General features: G+C 39.4%; 1 protein-coding gene across 1 annotated transcript; it reads right to left on the reverse strand.

Annotated features, from left to right (window-relative positions):
- Positions 1 to 971: 971 nt before the first annotated feature.
- Positions 972 to 17,738, reverse strand: SLC40A1 (solute carrier family 40 member 1). The gene is made up of 8 exons (XM_065069856.1): positions 17,448 to 17,738; positions 17,114 to 17,181; positions 12,861 to 13,020; positions 11,893 to 12,008; positions 11,432 to 11,558; positions 8,033 to 8,275; positions 5,422 to 6,087; positions 972 to 4,212 (listed from the first exon to the last, which is right to left on the reverse strand). The coding sequence occupies exons 1-8, from the start codon at positions 17,488 to 17,490 to the stop codon at positions 3,893 to 3,895; spliced, it is 1,743 nt and encodes a 580-aa protein (XP_064925928.1). The 5' UTR covers positions 17,491 to 17,738; the 3' UTR covers positions 972 to 3,892.
- Between the last annotated feature and the right edge of the window lie 8,497 nt (positions 17,739 to 26,235).

Genomic DNA, 26,235 nt, shown 5'->3' on the forward strand with positions numbered 1-26,235 from the left:
AAGTGTCCTTAATTCTCTAAGTGTACTACACGATACCATTCGCAATTCTTTTCTTTCTACTTACAGGGGTGGATGAGTGTAATTACATCTTCAAGTCAGTGTTCTAACATTGTAAGTTTGAAAGTGGCAGTGAAGGAGATAAACAGTCCTAAAAAGGAGAACTGGTAATCTGACTTCACCACTGACATTTTGGTAGTTCCTATTAAGGAGGCTCATCCCTTACCCCAATGCTACTAATTCTGATACATACAACAAAGCCTGTAGTTTTAGCTCACCACATTCTAATTCCCACATGGGAATAACTGATTGTTACTACTAATAATTTTAATCCTTATAGGGGAATAACATGGTAATAACATCACAGGGGACAACACAAAGGTATTTTTCTAGAAAAGCTCTAGTGCAAAGAGGAATCTGCGGCAAAATCCTAGTGAATGGGCACAGCATTCTTCCAAAGGCTGAGTCATCAAGCAAACATATCTTAAATACTTGTAACCAGACTGAGTCCCATACAAAATACTCAATTGAAGTAATTTTCAAGACTAAAATCAGAATATTAAAAGTATCACACTTGCACCCACAGGTCGCTGCTACAGAAGGCCATAATCTCCAATTCAATATGGTAAATAAATGACTGTGAATGTAAAATAATTTGCTCTTGTTGCTCAGCAAGCCAATACACAAAACTGCTATGTCACCAGTGCTGGTCCTGGGCTGAGGTTAAGACCACAACTTCACCTAGTGTATCTTAAGTTACCACTGTAGATGGAAAATAAAAATCAGGTCACTAAAGACAGAGCTATAAGGTCATTTAAAGGCTTCTACTCCACTTGCTGTTTGCTTCCTCCTCAATGCTATTTGTTTGTGCTTCACAGCAGTTTTCATCCCATCACTACAGAAAACCTTCATCTACAGGATCCATGTTATATTTAACATACCAAGATGCCCACAAATAAATAATACAGGACAAATGAATTTTTATGCAAATTTATTCATCAGCTTTAACAACAGTAATACATAAATCAATACCATGTCCAGCATAAGGTTGTATAATAAAATATGCCATTCTGGTAAGATTGATTTTAGTGCGTACATTTTAAGGGCGGTTTTCATCCAAATTGGACACATTTAAAAATAATAAATAAATACAAGGCCAAAAATGCTTACTTAATTGAAGTCCTGCTAAGTAAGACTTCAGGCTCCACATTGCTTCAAAGCACTTATCAGTACAGGTGTCTGCATACATCTTTGACTTACACACATGGGCTGTGCTCAAGCAGCATACTTTTTTTGACATCTAACTCAGACCAATGCATACAAAATTTCCAATTTAGATCTAATTTCTCTTAAAGCTAGCACCTACCTTTCTTTTTTAGGATTGTCTTGCCTTCTGGATGTGTATCTGTACATACAAACCTCAGCAACACTATGCATACAAAACACAAAGGTCCAGCCCCCTCCCAACACTACTTTTTTGGCTTGAGATGCAGACTGCACTATCTAGTGGAACTATTTATGAAACAAATCACTATTAAACTCAGATAATACTACATTGCTCTTGGGGGAAAAAACAAAACCAAACCCAACCCAGACTTTGGGAACAGATGGGATTTTTGAAGCTCTCTAGACTTCAGGAGTACATCCCCTCTGGGATGGTTGGTGCTCAGTGCTGCAGCAGGAGGCTTTAGGCACACCGGGTGCTTGTGGGCTACAGACAGCCCAGGAGAAGCTGCATTTTCAGCTTCACTTCCCTGGCAACCAGCAAGTCCAATACATACAGTGGCATTCAGATGTTCATCAAAGTGCAGAATAGAGGAATTCACTGACATTTGAGCTACCTTTATCTGTGTTCAGCAATATTAAAATCTGGTCCCAATTTAGATTAGATACACATGAAAAAATATTTGGAAAATCAGAGGTATTTTATTTACTAGTGTACTTATCACATACTGTGCAGGCTATCCTTTGCACATATTTGTTCTACAAATCTAGATAAGCTTGTTTTATTACCATCTTTTAAATTCTGCTGATGGCAAAATTCCCTTTTCATTAAGAAGTGACAATCAGAATCGAGTCACAAATTTTAAAACTACTCTAATTTACATGTTTTGCTTTACTGTATCAAAACAAAGCCCAAAAGAATAAACACTTATAAAGCTAGTGAAAACATCCCTGAGAAACTTGCAGTAATATAGCAGTAATGATTAGTTTTGGTCCATTAAAGAAAAATTGTTATATCCAGTTATTGAATACTGAGGGCTACAAGTACATTTCACTGTACATTGGATTTCCATTAATTCACTTTCACTCCTCTTAAAAAAATAGTGTGTCCAAGAAAAAAGCCACTAGAGGTTTTTTACATTCTATTTAGCTTGATATACAATATAATCATTACAAATTTTAAGGTGAATGGCCTAGATTCACCCCTGGTGTAATGCCTTTAGTGTCACTGGAGTTCACACACATTCCAGGGTTGAAGTCTGGCAACACAATGACTGTGTGAAAAACAGTACCTAAAATAATAAAAACTTAAAAGTTATAGAGGGTACTTTTCACAAGTTGCTGATGTATGTTTTTGCACAGTACTTATTTTGCAAACAAACATTTAAAAGATTTAATTCTAGAAGTCATATTGTCATGCCATGGGAAAGCTCAGAACACCACCGGGTTCAACTCTACTGAGAAAGCCAAGTGCATAGAGTAGTTTGCAAAGTGCACACATGGTTAATGACTATGGAAATACTGTGTTAGTACATGCAGGGTAAACAAACAATCAAAAAAAACAAAACCCACAAGGACGTCTTGAAAATCAGAGGGCTGTATCAGTCTACATTGCTCAGAAGTTGCTTTCGAGGGCCACACAGTCCAACATCTCATCATTTCAGCGGTTACTGTGGAACAAACTAAGTCAAAATTTACATACATGTAAAACAGATAAATGCAAGCAATCCACTTTTTTACTACTTTGCCTGGAATACAAAGTTTTCCAATACATCAGGCTTTAATAGGGTTTCTGAAAACAATAGTGTTCAAAATGAACTAAAGCTGCTTGTACTCTGAGGAAAACACTATGCCCTAGACTCATCTCTCTGTACTAGTACGCCTGACCTTAGCACTTTCTGCTACATCAAACCTGAGCAGACCTGTCATTTGCAATTAGAAAAGCCATGCTTTATAATGTTATATCAACAGCTTCTGCTAAAATGAGGCTATGTTTTACTTTATGAAGTGCAACAAAAGTGTAACACAATATCTTGTACCTAGCACTTGTCTAATTTGTAAGGAAACATGCAAAAAAGGTGTTTCTGTAAAGTTAAACCAAAACAGATCAAACACTAGAAAGGTATTTTGGGAAAATATCAGGACTTAGAGTCTGCTTCAGGAATCCAAGAAAGATGTATATACCAATTTGAGAAGATAGAGGAGCAGAACTTGTTATGGCAAGGGAAAACCATAGAAAAACCCGACAAAACCAAATACTGTATATCAAGTTATCCTGAAGAAACTTAAAAACCCCTCTTGTTATGCTCAATGAGCACAAGAATTGTTCAGAATTCATGAACAAACTGGGTACGTAAAACCACTAAACAGTACCACCGTGGGGGTCAGCAACAGAAATTCAACATTTTTGTGAGCAAATATTAGATGTACAACTTGCATGGATCCTTTCAAACTCCAGCTGTCAAGATCCAACTACATTGTCCTCTGCCAAACAGGGAACATTTTTACCAGGTCACTGCAAGATGAATTTTGTCTGTCTTGGGCCAGCTTCTTCAAACAGCTAAATTATGCATTCAACTCTAGAGAAACACCTCAGACAGGGTCACAAAAGCTAGTATATGTGTTAAACCATGATATTTGTGTAGCAAGTTAGTAAGAGAAGTGGATCCTTTCAGACAGTAGATGTATTACCAGGTGGTGAACTGTCAGAGACTGCTTTGGGATCAGGAGTGCAACAAACAAAAAGTTGTTTTCCCAAGCTTTTTTGGGCAAATCTGAAGTACATTATGTGGCCCATTGCAACAAAAGACACAGAAATAAGCACCAATAAGCCAAAAGCTTCAGGGTTTGGGGCCAAGATGACCATGATGAAGTGCAGCAAATCAAGAAGATAATTCATGGAGTTTTGGACACCATTTATGATGCCTCTTTCAGATTCTGCCACATTTTCTTGGAGCAACTGTGTGACAGTCAAATCAAAGGACCAAAGGCCTATGGAGAGAAAAAACAGTTATGCATACAACTTAGCTACCCCTTCATTAGTGATACAATTCAATTCATACTTGCAAACACTTATATAAAAAAAAATGCATGGAACAGGCTAACCTCCTGTCAGACTACAATGGATTTCACACTGACAGTCATGAACAATTTACTTTCCCTTTACTAGTATTTCCTGAAATAATACATACAGCTTGACACATTAACTTGCCTGCCGCATCTTGCTTCAACATGTCTATTAAGTTAACAATGTTTTGCTTGTTTGTTCCTTATTAAAATAGCTGTCTTACGGCTATTGACAGTGTACTGGTGCTAGCTACCATTGCTAAGTCTTGCATAAGATATCTGAAAAAAAAAAATGTTTTGAACTATGTAGAATACACAGTAATTTACAACAGTTTCAGTTGACAGTAGCTTCTATACTGTTTCAGTCCATTAATGATTCAGTTTTGTTTATCTTGCAAACAAACCTAATAGAATTACAGAACAGTTTGGGTTGAAGGGACCTTCCAAGCTCATCCAGTGCCACCCCTGCCATGAGCAGGGACATCTTCACCCAGAACAGGTTGCTCAGAGCCCTGTCCAGCCTGGCCTGGGATGTCTCCAGGGATGGCACATCTACCACCTCTCTGGGCAACCTGGGCCAGGGTCTCACCATCCTCAGTGTCAAAAATTTCTTCCTCATGTTTAGCCTGAATCTCCCCTCCTTTAGTTTAAAACCATCACCCCTTGTCCTATTGCAACAGGTGCTGCTAAGAGATTTGTGCCCATCTTTCTTACGGCCCCTTTTAAGTATGGAAAGGCCACAACGAGCTCTCCCCAGAGCCCTTCATGTAAGGAATCAAGTATTTTCTGCCTCCAAAATTCAGCAAAAGCTTCAGAAATTAAGAGTACAGAAATTCTACAGATGAGAATTGCTGTTCTTTACAATATGTACTGGACTGCCACATCTGTTGACAGATACTAACAGTACACTAACAAGCAACTCCTCAAAAAATTGAGCTGTCATACAAATCAAAGTTTCTGCTCTAAACTCCTGTGTTGGTCACAAGTCTAAAGGTTAGACAATTTAATTAATGGATTAATTTAATAAAATCTTAAGTTTGAAGGTTTTCAGAGCAGATCTAGTTGACAGGCACTGTAATTTCTAGAATTAAAAGCAGTCGAGAGATCAGATTTTAATAAAGACATAATACTTACCAACTCTAGCAGCAATGACTCCTGCAAACAGGAGACTGACAGAGATTAAAGGCACAGGCTCAGGACTCATCTCTGGGTTGCTGTTAGCAGGAGTAGTAGACCCGTTTAACAAGTTGGGCACTCCAGTTGCAAAAACCATTTCGGGCTTATCTTCTGGAGATGCTAAAGTAGGTAATGGCTCACTTTCAAACAGCCTGGCACTGATGTCAGCAAATGGGGAAACAGTCAAATCCAGAGGACTTCCAGGCATGAATACAGAGATGGCACATAAGACCAGACAAGCAAATTGAGCAACTCCAGAAATAACGCCTGTGCGAATCAGGCCACATTTGCGACGCAGCCAAGTGAAAGCTACCGTTCCCATGATTCCTGTGACTGCTGAGGCACCCATGAGGAGGCTTAGCACAGAGCCACTCAAACCTTGAGTGTATGCATAGCCTGTAGTAATGCAATCAAAGCCCAGCACAGTCATATACAGAAATGCAAGACCCATGCCTGCAAGAAACACCGGCTGGTTGTAGTATGCAACCCATCCATCACGGAACGTGATGAAAGGCTCAGCCATCCGGGCAGCACAGCCGACTTCCTTCTCCTGCTGGGGCTCAAAGCCAGTCACATCTTTCTCAACAATTAACTGCACTCCTTCAGCAGGTTTCATGTCACTCTCTGTAAACAGAAATGTAATTGTTAGATACGCTCCTGCCTGGAAAGTGCAGAGTGGAAACTGCAAGACAATTATTTGCAGTCAACAAGTTCACTGCTACAAAAGTGCACCAGTTCAATTATGCAATCAGCTTTCCCCTAATCACTTAAATATTTTAAAACCCACCTATATAGTAAGATCAAGTAAAGCTTATCCCTACCAATTTAAACTCCTGCTTTTTTAATTAAACTGTGGTAGAAGAACACATATCCTGCTTCTTTTCCATAGACTTGCACCTGAATGCTCCATTTCCATGAATACATTATTTGTTTAATGAATGGCAATGTTAGTTGGCATTTTAACAAAGCTTTGTATATGTAAATGCACTTCCCACAGAAAGTAAGGAATATGTAAGCATCTGTCAATATCTCACATCACAGGGGAAGAACCAAGGCAGTGAGGCTTGCTGAAGCCTACCAAAATGAAAAGCTTTCAAAACCTGACTTAAAACCAAATATCAGACCATGCTTTTCTACAATTGCATTTTCACTCTACTATAGGAGAAAGGCACTTCCACTGGTCACAAACAAAAATAAAAAAACCCCACAGCAGTATTTAGATTAGTAACACAGATAGAAACTATACCAACATTTGGATGCCTGAGCAGTGTTTTTACACTGTAAAATTTGAAACAAACTCCACATGCAGTGAAACACATTAATTATTTCTGCAGCTCTTAAAAATGCAAGTCTTCTACTGCAATCAGAATACTGCAATAGCAAAGGTTGAGAGATGTTGCCTACATGCTGACATTTGCTAAATGGTTCAGTCTTCAGGAGCATTCAAGAGCCAGTTCCACAGCTATAGAGCCTTCTATGCTCTTTGTCTTGCTCCCCTTTCCCAGGCTGCCATCAGCCTAACCCAGTAGCTTACTAGACCAGCTATTAGCACAAGGGACCTGCTGGCTGGAAAGAAGATATATCTCTTCAGAACTTTCAATAACAGTCTCCTATCTCACTATACACTGAGCAAAGAACAGATTGCAAGCTAGCTTTTAAAGAAATAACAGGATTTTTAAAATAAACTTTCTTAAAGAAAACAACCCCCTCCTCCTCCCAAAAACGCACTACACCAAAAACAACAACAACAACAAAAAAACAAACAAAGCAAGCAACCAAAAAAAAACCTAACACAACATGTTTAGCTAGGAGCCCATATCTTGAGCTGTCAGGAATATTCACATATCATGACCTTAAAAATGGGAAAATGTTAAAGTTTTGCATTCCACTATCTGATGTTTCAAATACTTCATAGCAAAAGTCTGCTTTCGAAACAATTTTAATTTCTGATATTAAGACTAAAGTAATGTTAATATCAATTTTATGTTTATGGTCATAGCCATCTACACTGCAAATCCCAGTAGTTCAGCTTGGCCAAGGAAGCAGAGCAGAAGGTTGAAGTAGATTTTTTTTTCCTCTCTCCACTATTTCAGGCAGCATGTGGAACTCACTGAAGCATTCCAGACTAGAAATTTTGCCAACTCTTCTACAGCCTCCTGAAAACCTGTTAGTACTATGCATAAATAGAAATGAGTTTAGTAAGCAAGAGTCCTACACAGGCTGTTTTGCTTACAGACAGTGAAGGGCTTTGTCAGCTTATTAGCTATGGTATCTATGGATAGGAGCATTCCTCGTGATCAGTCCTAAACAACAGGGTAGATTTATTCTGAAAGATTAGTTGAGAGGAGAGAATTAATTCTCCAGCTGCATTCTATAGGATTCCTCAAACAGCTGCACAAGTATTGTTACTCAGTCTCTGGTATGTATAGCTGAAACCTTTAAGCTATGAGTTGAAAGCTATATTGCCTAAACACAGTGTCTGGAGAAGACAAACATCAATATCACTTCAGTTTGACTGATATAGGGAACATACCATGAATTTCAACAGTTACTTTTGTATTTTCAATACCTTTCTTTACATTCAGCTGTTTCAGCTCCGATTCTTCAACTTTTCCAGATTTGAGAGCCAGAGTAGGGGTTTTCTGGTAAACCTTCCAGAGCAGCAGATATTCCACACACATTGACATCAGGTTCCAGCCAGAAATGAATCCACAGCCAATCATCGGGGAGCCAAATGTCATTATCTGACCAACTGCCATCGGGGCCAAGATATTGGTCAACTGATCAATTCTTCTTATTGTGGCATTCATATCTGTCAGAAATGATTTGATGATATGAAGCAATTGCTAAAATCAAATATTCACTTAACATAATTGGGGAATGGAGACAAATACACAGAGCTAAGTCTTGCTCCAGCTGGCAGTGGTTCCAGAGGGAGTTAGACCTAACCAAAGGCACCTTTAGAACATTCCAAGTCTACTGGGACCAACCAAGGTGTTTGTAAGCCAAATCCCTACTCCTGCCACTTGTGCCTGCATGAGGTTCTTGAGGTTTAGTCTGCTGGGTTTACAGTGGAAGTGTAACTCCCGCAGGTAAAACGGTTAGTCATGAGATTGGATTACCCTTACATCCTAGTGACATTATGGACTCCTAAGCTTATCTCTAACATTCAAACCCAGTACACACAACTCCAGAGCTTAAAAAAAATCTCAGATGGTGGAATTCTTTCCTCTAAAGATAATTTTAGCAACTGCTGTCTCCCAATACTGGACCCTGGTTTCTTAATCTCCTCCATTTACTTCTAATAACTGGTGACCACAGTACCCCCCATGATAGCAGCAGACCTTTGAATTGGCTTTAAATTTCCTTATTGAGTCACATTGCCTACAGGTGCCATGAACCATTGTCAGAACTTCCCGAGCAAAGTCCTCACTCCTTTCTGTTCCACATTTTTATATTTATGGCGATGCTAAGAAGGGGATACTTGTTTTGAATGCATCTTCCATTTGCTGGCAGGGCATGTCTCACCCTCCCCAATCCTACCTGCTTTAGTATCATTGTACCCCCTGGGCTCCTGCAAGCTTCCAATTAGTGGTGCCACTGTTCTACTCCTAGAAGTTGCTAGACACTCACTGCATTTGCACATCAGGGCTTCAGGCTGCTTTGATGTACATCTCAAGCCCATTTTAGAGTCCTATTATGAAATGCAAGCTTTTGAAAGGCAAGTGAAACTGCATACCAGCCTGAAGCTGATTTTCTGAATCTGCAGAGAATTACTCCTTGCCATTCAAAAAAAACTTAGGTTACTCTATTTAGAATTCAAAGTCAAGGAAGATGAGTAAGTTAGCTACTTACATGATATTTGCTTTTAGAAATTCCAAGCACTAAGCTTTGAGTTATTTGAGGAAGGCTAATATTTCCACTCAGGAAAAGTACAAAGTAAGAGGGAATGGAAAAATTAATCAAGGACAATGAAGAAAGGAAAGCCAAGGCAGTTTTTTATTTCTCTATTCCACCAACTTAGTTAACTAAGACTCCTCTTCGAGAAAAGGTAACAGCGCAGAGATGGACAACAATATTTGCTGCAAAGTCAATGCTGGCATTTACTTTTTTAAGTCAAATAATTTCAGCTGACTCCAGATTAAATTATGATCAAACACATAACAACCATATTCAGCCTGGAAGAGATCCTTAAGATAGATCTTTTGAACTAAGGTTCTTAGTTCAGTGGGATTGTTTGTTTTTAAGTTGCATGAGAATTTAGAGAAACTTCTTGCCTGATTTCTCAGTACAGAATGTAAGTGGTCATGTAATTCTATCTGAGATCATGAAGCAGCACAGAGGCAGGACTGCCTCCCATGCAGCAGTTCTCTCTGCAGGTGTGGTCTCTACCTTATCTCATCTGTAGTAAGTAGTACAGGGATTGGGGAGACAATTTGCTGAATAAGATCTGGCACAAGAAGAAAGGTTAATGAGAACCATTAGAATGTAAAGGCATCTACAGATAGAAGATATATTTCTACTTGTGACTCACACATATTAAAAAAGTTAACCTGGACTGACGCTCTACAAAAGTCATGACCTAGAAAGGCACTGCAAGGTCAAAATAAAATACTATGGTGGAAAATTTGTATACTGGGAAATGAAAGCAAGACAATCTTAATGCATCTAATGAAGAACTAGCCTCTCCTGGATGAGATGGGGAGATAAGATTCCTTCATTGGAGATAAACAAAGAAATCTGCAATATACAATTCAAAACCCTAAAACCTAATGGGCAATTTAGGCAGCCTCATACAAAATTAGAGTCCAGAAGCTGAAATGCTGTCTATGCCTGGAAGTATCTAAACTCCACAAGTGTCAGACTTAACTTCAGTCCCAGAGTTACTTTAGTAAGCTATACATGTCTTGGTAATGTTAAGCTGCTCTGTTCTTGTTTGCACTTTGGTATCAGTTCCTCTATCTGGGAAGGCTTCAGTCCCCTTATAGGGCTGATTCAGAGCCCACATACCTAGCCCAAGTTCATCACAAAACATGCCACTTTCCACACTGATACAGAACAGCAGCTTAGCCAAAGATCAATCATCCACCCCTTGATGTGAACGGCCTTGCAGTGATGAGAACCCTGCAGAAAAGCACAGTCAGATTCAATGGATCCCTGGGGAGGATCCCAAACAATCTCTCACATCCAAGTAGTGTCATGACCACCAAGCTGTAGCAGTATTGGAATGGGAACTTATTCTCTCTCCTAATAATGCCATGCCACTGTGCAAGAAAGAAGGAAGAGGAAAAATATTTAGTAGGCAAAAAAAGATTGAGTCTGTAGTCTAATAGCAAAGGTTATCAGATGTCAAAGGAATACAGAGCTTTCAGTTCCAAGTGAAGAAAAGTGTTCACAAGTCTGAGTTAGACATCTAATGCTAGAGAAGTGCAAGATTTCAAATATATCTGCATGCACAGCATTTCCTACTGGCAATTTCCTGATCCACCTACTTCACTGTTCTGGACTTCATTCTCATGTACCCCTTTCTTTGATCCCTGTGTGAGGAGCCCAGTTACGCAACAGTTTTCTGTTTCATTCCAGGGACCTAAAAATAAAGTATTGCAACACTTGGCTTTAAGTGCCTGAAAGTTAAATAGCTTTTCTATTAAACACTGGATATTTGATTTAAGAGCATGGTTTATGTTTATTTGTTCAGCCAGAATAAAGTTTTCCTGACAGAGCCGCAGTAGGACTAAAAGAAGACAAAAGTTTGGGATGCCTAACTGAACTGTAATCACAACAGTAATTTCTAATCCCAGTAAGTGGAGTTCATAGCAGGGAAAAGGAAAATAAAGGCTGCCCTTTTTACTAATTGTTTTCTCACAATACCTGTCAAAGATGTACTACTGAATTCTGTACAACTCTACTCTAAAATCAAGCTTGGAAAGTAAGACATTTAAGGCATTAAAAAGTCAACATATTTCACCTGCCAGTTTGCTTCTGTCTTCCCCTGCAACCACAACAATCCAGTCCCTCTGAATTGTGATCGCTGTGGCAGTGCTGGCCAAATTGGCAATATTTGCTATTGTGATAACCAGGATATAGCACATCGTCTAGAGAAATGGGGGGAAAAAGTTACAACATGAGAAAACTGGTGAAAGGAAATCTCCACTCCTACCCTGTACAACCAGGAAAGACACTTTTACATGTAAAACCATATATTTTAGTGTTATTTTTTTCCATCAAAGCAAGACCGAGTTTGCTTTATAATTCCTGACAGAAAACAATCACTTCTGTTCGCCCAACTAGCTCCAAGTTTCATTTGCCAGTTTTAGCCCATAGGAATGTCTAAACAGACTAGAGAGAAAAATAACAATTAATTTGTCTCCCACACTCCCCGGAGTTTCTTTGTAAGTTAATTCCTTATTAACAAATTCAAGCACTCACAAGAAGCCATCCATGGTACAAGGTCAAAAGCTGTGTCTTAAACAAGAAGACAATCATCAGGATAATACCACACAGGATGACAGACGCATTCTGTACCACCAAGGATGTCTGGGCCACTGTTTTAAAACAGAGAGCAACAGTTATGACATAAGAATGAGCCAACTATAAGCTTAAGGAGGTTATAATTCAGGAACACACATAGATTCTTTAAGTATTTTTATTTTCCTATTCTCTCCCTAAAATACAAGTGGTAAAACTAGACATCATATTATATTTTTAATCTCCCATTGTCTTAGAGAAACAAATTAATGTCTGATTTAACTTCACAGATCTTAACAATTTAGAGCTCTTAGTAGGCCTTTTCTCAATCAAAACCCAACTGTACCTGTTTAAACACTGACACTATTTTTGAAGGGGTGAAAACAAGACTTATCTTGAGCCTCTCAAATGCATGTTCAGTGTTCCATGGAAGTGATGCTATTTTGTAAATTCTTTGGAAGTAAAAATGTGTATGAAGAACTTGATGCTATGTTATTTAAAAAACAAACTAGAGCATACATGTTTAAGACATGTATTAAGCAAACGCAGTGTATGTTTACAATTGAGTGGAAGACGTTTGTATCCAGACAGAAGACAACAAATAATGCAAGTGTATATTAGTACTAGACTGTAAACAACTTGGTTTGTAGTCCTTAAAGTTACGTGTGTTACCTTTTGTATTTCTGTGCATCTCTGTGTATCATGCAGGTTTAGCCTGAGTAGTGGACATATCATGACATAAAACTGTTTTCCTCCTGTCTTTGACACTATCTTTGTATAACCATTACCACTCTGAAACACTATTCTTCCTAAAGAAACTAAGCAAGCCCCATTATTGTATTTGACTTGAGGAGTGAACTCCAATAGCTTTATCTTTTCACATTAATTCAATCTATCCTTATGTAAATAACCTGCTCTAGGCATCTAACCTTTGAGCCTGGAGTTCTTGTCCACCCAGTCTCCAATAATGGCTCCCAGGAGAAGAACAGATCCCGCCACTACCAGTCCATAGACTGCAGTCAGGAGTAAGCTGTTGCCATACAGTTCAACCAGGAACACAGACACGGCAAAATGCCACATACGATCTCCCTTGAAGAGGAACAGAGAGTACATACACAGCATTACTATTTTCTACTACAATATTAAAGGACAAAGGCTGTTACCAGCCATATCCAACAAGCCTCAGAAAGGTTACATAGATTCTCCAGGACAGACCAAATATTAGCAGGTTTATAGATTAACAATACTATTTAAATAACTTTTCAAGACAGCAGTATGTTCCCAGATGATCAAAGCTTAAGCTTAAATGCTACTTTAAAATACAAGAGCCAGTCAAGTCAAAGCAAGTCATAATACTATTTGGGATAGACAGGGGTAAGTCAAGGAAGGTGTTGTCCTAAATGTCAACTGACCCTTCTGAAGCCAAGGCACTTAAGCTTTTTTTAATAATGCTAAGCACTGGCATATTACTAAGAGGTAAAGTATCAGAGCTAGTTTAACCTATTGTAAACCCATTCCTAGATCAACCTCTTTAGCCTACTACTAGCTTAAGCTAGTGCTCAGAGTACAGCATTTTCAAGTTCTGATACCACTTACTACATATAAAAAAAAGCCAAACATGCTAAATGTGTCCAAGTGAAGTAGTTTTTATACTACTGAAAACATTTTTTTGAGTTGCTACCAAACAAACCTGTGGCTTGCTAATGAATACTCCAAAGTTTTTTATGTTGTCACATGACAGGAGTCACATCTCACTTTATTTTTAGACATATTGCAAGAAATGCACTACAGAAACTGCTTCATGTAATCAATTACAAAGCAGATTAACAGAAATCATTGATACTACTCTAGGGTTTCTCTCATAAGGGTCCCTGATATAAGGGTCTGCTATAAACCGAACGCAAAACTGTTTTATTCTGCTGCATTATCTTAAATAAGAAATTTCTATGTGATACAGCAAGCAGCACAAATTTCTAAGGACTTGAAATATTCTAAAGGGCTGGGGGAGGTATAACAGAAAATTACTTCTAAAAAAAGCAAAGTCTGCCAAATCTAACACATTATGTAACACAGTAATCAAGAGATACATAAAAAGCATGCTATCTGGAGAGTCAAAATAACTGCAGTTTGATTAAAGTCTTCAATGTAGCATAAACATACTAAAAACTGTTTGCCTTTTAATGTTATTGAAGTTCTCTGAGTGAGGTTTCTTCAAACATTGTAATGTATAAACATTCATATTTGTTTCCTTAACCATAGGCAGAAAAAAAATTATATCACAACCATGTGGGAACAACATTTCACCTGTTCAAGGAAAAAGTAGGTATTTTCTGTGTTTTCACATTAAAACCAATGAAAAAATGCAAACATAAGAACAATCAGCTTAGATGTGTCCTCTCAAACGTAATAAACAAATTTTCACCCTCCAGAGACACCTAACTTCTTCTGTAAAATACATTCCACTTTTATTCCATAGTTAGTAAAGTATGTGAAAAAGTATTGCACAAATGAAAACACAGGAATATAATATCCCAAGTCTAACATTCACTTAAACTTAATATGACCCAAGGTACCTCTTTACCAAATTTTATTTAAAAATATATGCAGGTAGATTAACTAAGTTTTGATTTTATTAAGCTAGAAAAATAAGCCAGAAGAGTACCTTCATATTAAAATTTCCTAACAGATTTTTTTTTTTTTAATGCAGAAATGTTTCAGTAACTGAATTCTGGCAAGATGAAAAAGGCATCTTTAAAAAAGCATACATATGTGAAAGTCAGTGGCAGCCACTGCTGTCAGAGTGAAAAACCTGATCTCACCTGAACCACAGAGGAAGATTCCTTTTACTCCAGTGAGACCATGATTTTGCTATACAATTCATTTAAGGAGCCTGTGAACTCTTTCAACCTTACCCAACACATTTACCCAGAGTATTTTGATCCTGCCAAACCACACAAATAATTTTGGGGGTAAGTAAAGCTGCTCTGACCTGGAAGCATGAGTTTCTTTCAAGAATTGAAAACCATAAAGAGCAAGCAAAGATAAATTAGCGTCACAGAAGAACAGTTATTAATGAATTACAGAGGTTTGAAGCAGGTATGCGATTTCAAGCTACAATCTACTAAAATTTAAACAGTAAATATTGCCTTCAAAAATGAGCAAATCTTTGATCATGTATACTTACTACCACTTTAAAGTGTCTCAGACACTTTCAACTCTTTCAGATAACTAACTATAGCTATTTAGCCTCACCAGCTTTTTAAAGATGGTTATTGCTCTTCTGTCATTATAGTAATCTCAGACAACGTATACAATCCCATCTCAGACCTGAAGCCCTCAAGTCATGCGTTCGCCAGGCTACTACCTACAGACAGGCCTCCTGAGGCCTGAGTGACACAGGTAAGACCAGGAAGTTACAAGCAACCACCTGGCAAGCACCAGGCCTGGCACCAACAAGCTGAACGCAGCTCCATCCCGTCCCTTCTTTACCAAAAGGTGATAGACAGCAGTAAGTTAAAACATAAAGGCAATAGCATCAGGTGTGAGACTCCAGCAGCGCAGTCCAGCCTATCAAGATCACACAGGCAAAGCACACATCCAAATGGTTTACTGAAAAAGAACCTAAGACATAGTCTAGACTTTGTTCAAACCTGAACATTTGTGGGAATGTGACATGTTTAATAATTTACAGGTTCTCTCTGTATTTGGGAATGGCTTAGTAACACAGAAACCAAATTAGCTCTCTCAATTACAGCAAAACCCCATTTCCATCAGGTTCTGTATTATGGACATAGTCATTTTAGAACTAAAATGATACACTGAGTTCTGAAAATTAAAATGCTTGTTTATTGTTCCTGTTCGCACAGACCAGAAACACTAAAGTTTACAGGATACAGAAGGTGCAGTCCTACAGCCAGGTCTGTCAAAATAAGCTACATTTCTGTTGTTTCAGCAGGTTAGGTCGGGTTTTTTTGAGTTAAGATTTTCAGTATAAAACACACTGGAACAATGAGTATACTATGAATACTGCTGAGCACCTGGAGAGACATCTTACAGTCTAATGTTTGTTATGGTGTGTGACATGGTTTTCAAACACTGCTCTGTCACCTTTACTCATGTACTGAGAGCAGCCCCACTGCTAAGCTCCAAAGCACTTGGCAGGGAGGGGTCAACAGGGTTGGCCAAGTGGCCAGTTCAGCACTTTGTGGGCACTACTGACAAACATTGTTGCAGGTAACAAGCCTGGCCTCTGAAAAGCAGTGAATCAAACGCAAATTCCACCACTGAGCTCCTTCAGTAATATTAGTATTTACTAAAACATTGCATTTGTTTAAACAAGCATTTGATGCCATTCCAAGCCTTCTTCCATTAACAGAAACATCAATATGACCTTTCAGGTTAGTGAAAGCAAAGAGCTGCCAGAGTTATGCCTGCGATGTTGTAACTGTATATCAGCCATTTGTTCAATGCTATACAAAGCACACATTAAACCTGTCCAAATCCAGGACTAAAGATAAACCCGAGCATATTAGGGAGGCAACTTTGCACTTCTTTTTGAATCAAGCCACTGGATGGAGACTTAAGATTGTATTATGAGACATATATTCTTAATTTTATTATATAATACAGAACCAGATTGTCTACTATTTTTTTCGCATCTTTCAAGTGATTAAAAACTGATATAGTGAGTTATTTTAGTACAGAAGGAAAGCATTTCAGAAGGCAAATATTTCAAGAGAAAAAGACATCCAACACTCTCAACAGGTAGTAATGGGCCCATCATAAACACTAAGTATTTTCCATTAGTGAGAGTAGTAAGCGTACAAGTCTTTCAAATACCTGTTGCAATAGACTATCTTTCATTCTACTATGGACCATGCTTCATTTCTTTCTCTCAGAACTTACTCTATAAGGAGTCTCTCTAGTTCTGTAGTTAAATAAAAGCACAACAAGGTATAGAACCAGGGCCTCAGAAAAGAAGAGTACTGCACTACCAAAAACTAAATCTACAGCAACATATCATGTAAAGATTGTGAAGACTTTTAACAGCAAGGTGCTGTAATGATACCTCTGGGGCAGTGTGCTGTCTTCTTCAGATTTTTTGAAAAGTACCGCTAAAGTTCAGGTTAGACATAGCTAGATTAATAAAATTCTACCTCTACGAGGCCAATATTTTACTTACCCAAGTGGACAGTGCATGTCCAAGATAAAGAAGAAACTTTGCAGATGTAAAATAGGCAACCACAGATCCTAGACGAGAAATAAGAAACAAATGCTAAAGGAGACTCGGGCACATCCACCCGCATTTCGCTACACACCGCGTACTACTCGCTGCCGTGGAGGAGCCCAGTATCGTTTTTCAGAGCGAAGCCGCCCCCGGGACGCGCCGTGTTTTGGGGCAGCAGCCGCCGCGCCGGGGCCCGCGGGCACCGCGCAGCAGCCTCGGCGGAGCCCCTCGCCCCCCACCCGGGCACCCGGCCAGAGGCGGCCCGGCCGCCCCGCCGCCGCGCACTGACCACAGGGCCGCCGCTCGCCCGCTGGCTCCGCTCCTCGCGCCATGCCGGCCCGCTCAGCCGCTGCCACAGCCCGATGCCGAGAGGAGGCGGGGGGACGCGCGGCTTCGCTCCGTGTTGCCTTCCCCGACTTAGCTAGCACTGTAGCTGAAGTCGGAAAGCCTTAGCCTTATGCGCCGCGGGCGGCTGGGGACACTCCGCCGCGGAGAGGCCGAGCGCCGTGCGACGCCCGGCTCGGTCCGCAAAGCCGCTGCTACCGGACGACCGCCGGCCGCGGGCAGGCCGTTGCGCCGCGCACCGCCCTTTGTAGGCGGCCACGGGCACCGCCCCAGCCCGCCCCGGAGGCGGCCCCGGCCTGGGGGCGGCCCCGCTTGCGGCCGGGCAGCCGCCAGCAGCGGTCCGTGGGCGCGGAGCCCGGATCGGAGGGCACCGCAGCACCTGCTCCGCAGCCTTGGGTCTATCCGGTCGTGTGCCGGACCCCCAGGAACCGCCAGCCCCGCTTAAAAATCCGCACAACGTGCTTTCTGTGCCCTGGTCATATGTGTTGTTTGGTTGGTTTGGCTCTTTTTTGCTGCCTTTTTAAAATGTGAAATTATTGACGATTCAAATCCATCAAGAAGCTGGGGTTGTAAGATCAAATATCACAATACTATGCTGAAACACCTACAAATGCCAGTGCTCCCAATTCATACCTTTCAAAAAAAAAAAAAAAAACAAACCAACCACCACCAAAGCAAGGTGCCAAAATTGAAGGTCTTTAACTGAAATAACATTCTGTTTTAGTGAAGATGGTGCAGAATTCACCCATTCGATGCTGGCTCAGGCTGTCTGCTTCAGATCAAGTATCTCAGTTCCTACTGTAATTTTTATTTTTCCACCTTATGTGATCTATGTTTGGTATTGAGCACCAGCAAAACCTGCATTTTTAAAGAACTTAAAAAATTAAAACATACAATAGGCTATTTTTGGGGGATACTATGAAAATAATTAGGAAGTATCTGTCCTTGTGCTTCAGAAAATATAACAACTACTCTTGGTTGCCAGGGCTGAAATAATTTTTTCATTGTGTAATACTGCAAAGTTCCCTCCTACATGTGTAAAATTGCTTTTGGTTTGGGTTTTGTTTTGTTTTTTCCCAAGTATATAGGCCATCCCAGAAGCAAACGCCTGACGTAATAGACCAATAATCTGTTCTCGTTTTGCCACTCCTGTGATCTTGTTCAAAGTATTTCTTGTATTAATTAATGGCTTTCTATGCATGAATCATGGTTTATCCTTTGCATAAAGGGAAGTATACCTTGGGAAAAAGTAATACAGAAATAAAAATTCATATAAACATAGGAAGCCTAAAATTACTATTTTAATGAGATTGGTTATCCTAGGTGAGTTAAGTGTTTCTTACAGTATGCTCCTTAGAAAATGCACAAAATCTTTTATTGGATTGGCATCAAACGTAGAGGAAATTTTCTTATAAAGCTTTACTGCTTAAACTGTATTCTTCTTTACTAACATAAAAAGAGAATTATTTTTACTAAGACTTAATATTTTTAATATTGCTATCCCATAGCCTACAGTGTATCAAAATCAACTGATACTTAGTTGCTTTTAAGTCTATTAACTGTCAGTACTTGCACCTTTACTGACAATTTTGGTGTATTCTGCGAGTAGATGCAATGAATTAACTCGTATTTCTTCTGAAGTAAGGCTTTGATTAGCGTCTAAGTTCCTTGTGCCTTAAGCAAGAAGGTGACACACAATTTCTAGCATCACTACGGGATGCCTGCAGTGGTCCAGACAGGCCAACGCATTCCACTTGCATCTTCTCCACCCCTGTCCCTGTGGCACTCGTGGCCAATGTTAGGGTTTGGTTACAGGACTAGATGGGCCTGGGCTCTGGTCTAGGCTGTCAGGTGCCTTACACAACACAGCAGCAGGATGCTAAAGAGATCCACTCTTCATACAGTAACACTAGGAACACTGCCCAGAAAAACATTGCTGCTTACACCTCTTTTTCTTACTAGAGAACAGCTTGGATGAATTATAGTTTAAATAACCATTTCTGATGGAATGCTTCAGTACTTTACACATGTGCCTTGGATTATATAGCTGAAATGATCATCCATGTTACTATTTCCTACTGGGCAATGAGTCTTTTTTGTGATATTTAAGTCATGAGAAAAAGGCAAGAAAACATACCCACTATCCTTCGAAATATAAACAGCAACAGCTCCCACATCTCTCTGAGATTTCCCAGACAGAAGCATATTTCTCCAGTGTATACACAGTGAATCCAATGTGTCCATGAAATACTGGATTTATTGGATGTCAGTGAAAGATTGTATTGCATGCAATGTGGGGTTGATCTGCACACAAGTGAGCCTGTCTGGAGTACACAGTCTACAATGCAAATGATTTGCATAGTGCAAATAAACCATGCAGTTCATATACTGGAGGTCATGTATGTCCCAGGCATACCAGAATCAGCCTGCACCAAAAGGTACAGTAGGTACCATCCAGAAATTGTTCGATCTGAAGGCAGTAACAGCAACTTTTTTAACAAATCACCTGCCAAATGTCCAGAGGTCCTAGAAATATAGCTAAAAGGCCATAGCTGATTTATGAAGCGTTTGTCTACTTCCAAAAGGAGTAGCGTTGTCAGGTAGCAGAAATCCATAGCTTTTCTCCTGAATTTGCCATCACTTTTCTGAATGATCTTTCCCCAGATGCTTATTAAAATAAGTTTGTGCTCAGCTTTCTTTCCCAAGCAAATGGGGAATAACAGATCATTCGTTGTAAGACTGATGTTAAACATAATACAGTAGCTTGAGCACTTTGAGTTTTACATCTAAAAGGCTTTTTTAAAGTCCCAAAGATTCTTACAAATACCACACTAAATCAAAATTTTGTTAGATTGCTTTGTGAAGCCCTTGTGAATATTTTTAGAGAGGCAGCTCTTGTTCCAGGTTGGCTGGCTCACTGGAGTCTCTTCACCGCAATATTTACAGATTTCAGGTGCATTTAGGGAGGTGTTTAATAGCTCTACAAGAGGAGTTACCAGTTTTACCCGACTCAGCAGTCTTACAGCAATAATTTACATAATGGGACAACAAACCAGCTCTGGATTTGAGCCCAGGCCTGACCAATTGTCACTGGCAGCAGGGAAATGGAGACAAAAAATGGAATTTTGGAGACAAGTATTGACCCAAACAGTAAGACAACCTTGCTGTGCAGATAACCAGGGCTTTCCACCACTCTTTGGAATATACATGTTTGTGGGCAGCCCTATAGTGTTTCCTACTTAGTAACATGATATGCCCTGTTCTTACCTACATCTCTGCTTTTCCTACGGGAAGGCTTACTGATTTATTTTATTGCTACTTTTCCAGATTATTAGAGAGCACAATTTATCTTTGTTTTGTTTCTTCTTTCAAGTGAGGAAAACCCTTTCAGAATTTATATTTACTGCTATTGTAGCTGTCACAAAGGCACTTTATTCTCAATAGAAATAGCTTAATTCTTTACAACCCATCACTGGAGATGCACAGGAATTAACAAGATATATTTATGTTATAGTCTTCCTAGCCAAAGTTTTTCACTGGATAAATTCCTTATGTTTTATTAAAAATATGTGGCTAATGTAATCTCTTTAGTTATTATTTGAGTGAAGAAATGTAACTACTGAATTAGTTTTTAGAATTACTAAGTTTCATATTAAAATACAAAAATAATTTCATTCAAAAGACAAAAAAATCTTCAAAATGTTTCTAATAAGACAGCTGTCTAGAACTGAAAAAAAGTTACAGTATGTTTAACTTGTCTGGCAACAAGGGCAACAATTCAACTACAAGATGTAAACAGCTGAAAATGTTTTAATTATTGGTAAGTGCATAACTATGATGCCAAGAATATTCAAAGATACCCTTCCAGGAGAAACATGTCTTGAAAAATAAGAGAGGATATATTTTGGCTTCAAGCAAATGCCCACATCAGTGGCAGCTTCTTTAAGCACTATGCTTGTCATAGAGCTGCTGAATCTAGAGCAAAAGCAATTTTACAAAATCATACCCACAAACGTCATCATGGTTTAACCAAAGACACATGAATAATAGTGAGAGACCTCATACAAGCTCAGATCTTACACTCAGCTGAGAGGTTTCATGAAGCTTAATTATCATGAAGTTGCCATGCTTCATTAAGATGCCCCTCTTGGTGAGCAAAGTGTTTTTTTACTCAGCTTACACAAGTTCTAGCAAAACTGGAAAGAATATGTGTATATATATACAATCTGCTGTCTTTTGAAGGATGAAACACAGAAGCCTTTACTGAACTGCCCCATGCTATGACTGAGGCATGGAAAGCTGCGGCCCTGTTGCTCATAACCACACACACTGAACCTCGGTGCTGCTGTCCCTGGACCAGCTGACACCGGGAGGTTGGAATCACTTGCACTGGGAAACAGGCAGAGATGGGGAGGAGAAAATTCTCCCGGGTTTCTTAGGATTCATGCTTTCTTTTAAAAGAGATAATTTTTAGTTCAAAACTGTTTATTGCACTTACATGTAAGTCATCTGAATACCTATATGTACTAATCCTCATTAAGTAAATGTCTGCTCGCTCCCACTGTCTCCAAGACTCATGGTGGTGTGCTCCTATTGGATTTGTTTCTCTCAGACTTCAAAGTGACAGCTCCTGTCTCTCAGGGCTAGATGACAGACTGCAGTCATTTTAACCTCAAACAATGATCATTTTCATTACCAGAGCTAGATTCTGGTGACAAAGTCTTGTAGAAAAACCATCCAGAAGCTCTAGCAACTTCAGAATTCAGAGGTTTATTTGGAGTGAGTGGCTGGAATTATCTAACTTATACAAAACTCCAGCTCAGGGGCCTGAACCAATTCTGTGCTCACATGCCCAAACTAGGATGTTTGTAATTAAAAAGCGATGGCTTAACAGTGAGCAAAACAACTTGCTTAAAAGCCTAAGTTATGTGTGACAACTGGTTTCAATGAGACTCCTTTTGTCTGATCTCCCTCAGTCATAAGAAAACAATGTACCCAGAACACAAATAACGAAAGCATTTTGTCCCAAATGAGACAAAAGTAATTAAAAAAGAGGAAAACACTACATCTACTAGGAACAAGTGGATGTTTCACACCCAAGTGTCAACAGTAGCACTTCTGCAAACTCCCTATATCATCCTTAACATTCTTTCTCAAGAGTGGGAATTATTGACTTGAATTGGAACACTGTGTGTTGAGGAAGAGACTGAAATGAGTCTGGAGGGTAAGATAACAGCCTATCTGCAACTTAAGCTCATTTTGTTTAGTTTTCTTCATTAGAACTTAACTGTAGTTTGTCTCCTACAGGGTGTCATTGTTCTGTTACTAAAATATACAACAATGCTTAATAAATATTTTGTTTCCTGTCTGTGTTTTAGTGTGCAATATGAAAACATTGGGATTTGTTTTTTCCCCTACAGCCTTCCAATACTTCCAAATTTTGCCTTTATTTCTTAACTCAATGTTCAGGAATTTTGATACATAATATCAAACGTGAAAGCAAGTCAGGTAGTATTTGTATTGCTTAAGAAAGAAACCCTGTTTTAAGTAGAAGGCATTCCTCTCTTGAACAGCTCTTGTTGAAGATTATGGCTGACCTCATTAAGACAGATTTTGACCTCCCTGTTCACCTTTCTTCAATGCTCTATTCTGATTCTACACCAAGAAAATACTTAAAAGCACTTCAGGCACATAATTAGTGTCCATCAATTTCAATGAAGTTAAAAAAAAAAAGATAATTCCTAGATTTAAGACAATGTTGAAATACTTTTTGGAATAGAAGTGAATCAGGGAATAAAAGCTTCTTTTGACCTGCCATTAGTTTGAACTCAACAATCCGTATTATCAGTGATCCCACAGCAGGGAAAGGGAAATCCCTTAGAAGAACTTCAGTTGCGCTATCAATTTCTGTTACTGGGTGTCTCCCAAAACAGTCTTTATAGAAACATGTTTGTCTTTGTAGACCAATATTCACTTAAGTTCAAATTAGCCACAACTTTAAAGTAATTTTTGGAAGGCAAAGTATAAAGTACAAGAAGTACTTAGAATGACATGATGAAATAAGTATATATCAACAAATAAAAACACTAATTTGAAGTGTTCTGCAGTTTTAGAAATAACATTCACCCCAATAACCATCAGTTTTGCAGGTGAATGAGTACTGGTGGAGCCCTTCGCCCATACACAGCACTCTACGTGAACAGGGCTCTGTGCTGGGCATGAGACTTAGCCAAGAAATCTTTAGCAAAAGCTGCGTAGGTGATTCTGGCATGCATTTATGGGTATTAAAAACCCCTCATACTATCACCTGACTGTACTTGATGTTAGGCACTGATTTACTAAGTTGCCATATCTGATTAAGAATTAATAAGCCTGTATTTTACCCTTTTGCAATATCATTAATGTAATCCTTTAGTGTTAACACTGTACTGATTATTCATAATAACCCATTTAGTAATTAGCCATCATTCTACAATTACTTAGCTTTCAATTCTCATAAATTCTAGCCTTAGCTTTCAAACAGTAGTCTACCCATCAGACTTGACCTGACATCTTCTTGTCACTGGTGGCATATGACTTCACTAATGCTAGTAAACATCAACTAATTCGTTTCAGTCAGATAAAGCTGTTCCCATAGAAAGCTTTGTCCATCTCCAGGGATTTTTCTTAAAAGATGTTTAGCATTAATAAATAATTGAAAAATTAAAATAAAAACCTGAAAAATCTAAGTTTGCTCTAAAATTTTATTTATAGTGGCTCTAAAAAGAACATTAATATAATATTTTTATGTTCATTTTCTAATTCATCTGAAGCGAAACCTAAAGTAATACCAAGCACTCCCTTTCTGTTCCATTAATGACACCTGTGGACTGAATCATATTACAGAGGTACTGCTGGGGAGACCCCCAATATCCAAAATAGTATGTGGCATCTGTTGGCACCAGCATGTGTATGTGACTGTGCTCAATGACAAGATACGAACCCCTCTGCCTCAGGATGTTTTTCAAAGAGATGGTCTTTGGCCACAATGGTGGTCTTAGGCTTTGGTTTCATCCTTGTGCAAGCACTGCTCTAGCAGGGCTGAAAATGTGGCTTACAGTATTTGCAGAGCTCTTTCTTCAATATCATAAGCACAAATCTACTCATTAGCTTGAATCAAGATAAAAGAAAACACAAATATGATTGATAGACTGCTTGCTGTTATCTTGCTATAATATTTTTCCACCCTATTATTATGGCTAGCACTCCCAAATGGATGGGATGACCTGTTATCTTAACCCAGATACCTGGCTAAAGTACAATTTTTCATGAAACAATTATGCTCAACGGCCCAAATTGTGAAACATTTAAATAATTAGGGAAATCCAGTCTCAATCTAAGTGCCCACTGAAAATTTGAAAAACAAGTGTGGTCAACATTTCAGCAGAAAGTTCATCAGAAGCAAATGCAAAGTCTTATATCTGGGATCGGATGACTCCAACAGTACAGGCTGGGGGACAATTATATAAGAAGAAGCTTTGAAGAAATGGATCTGGGAGGCCTGGTGGACAACAAGTACAACATGAAACACAGAATCATTTTGGTTGGAAGAGACTCTCAAGATCATCAAGTCCAATCATTAACCTAACTCTGGGCACTAAACCATGTCCCTAAGAACCTCATCTAAACATCTTTCAAACACCTCCAGGGATCGTGACTCAACCGCTACCCTGGGCAGTCTGTTCCAGTGCCTGACAACCCTTTCTGTGAAGAAATTTTTCCAATATCCAACCCAAACCTCCTCTGGCGCAACTTGAGGCATTTCCTCTTGTCCTATCAGTTGTTACTTGGGAGAAGAGACCAACCCCCTCCATGCTCAAACCTCCTTTCAGACAGTTGCAGAGAGCGATAAGGTCTCCCCTCAGCCACCTGTTCTCCAGGCTGAACCACCCAGGTCCCTCAGCCACTCCCCATCACACTTGTGCTCCAAACTCTTCACCAGCTCTGTTCCCTTCTCTGAACTCTCTCCAGCACCTCAAGGTCTTTCTTGTAGTGAGTGGCCCAAAACTGAACACAGTATTCGAGGCTGAATGAGCTGAACATGAAGCAGTGTGTCCTTGCAGCAAAGAAGGACAACTGCATTCTGAGTCATTTGAACAAGAGTGTAGTCAACAGGCCCAGGGAATCCATCTTTTCCCCCATCTGACACCTGTGAGACTGCATCTGGAGTACTGTGACCAGTTTTCTATTCCTCTGGACAACAAAGAGGTTGACATATTGGAGTGTGTTCACATAAGAGGAGAGGCTGAGGGAGCAAGGCCTGTTCACACTGGAGAAAAGGAGGCTCAGGGTACATCTTAATACTGTCAGAAGCTACAGAGAGGATGAAGCCAGACTCTACTTGGAGGTGCACAGTAACAGGATGAGCAGCAACAGACACAAGTTGGAACATGAGAAATTCCAACAGTTAAAACATATATATATATTTTTTTTTTTTACCACGAAGCTGGTCAAATACTGGAATAGATTATCCAGAAAGGCTGGGGAATTCCCATCCTGGGGCTGTGCAATACTCAACTGGACAAGTCCCTGAGTAACATGCTCTGGGACCTGCTTTGAACAGGGCATTGGACTCGAAAACCTCCAGAGGTCCCTTCCAACCTAAATTATTCTACGATCATGGAAACTTCATCACTTTCAGCACTCAATTTCTCTAACTGCAGGCTGTGGACCTCCCTTTTGGGAGAACTCTA

Source organism: Columba livia, chromosome 7, assembly GCF_036013475.1.
Source record: "Columba livia isolate bColLiv1 breed racing homer chromosome 7, bColLiv1.pat.W.v2, whole genome shotgun sequence".
NCBI classification, from domain to species: Eukaryota; Metazoa; Chordata; class Aves; order Columbiformes; family Columbidae; genus Columba; species Columba livia.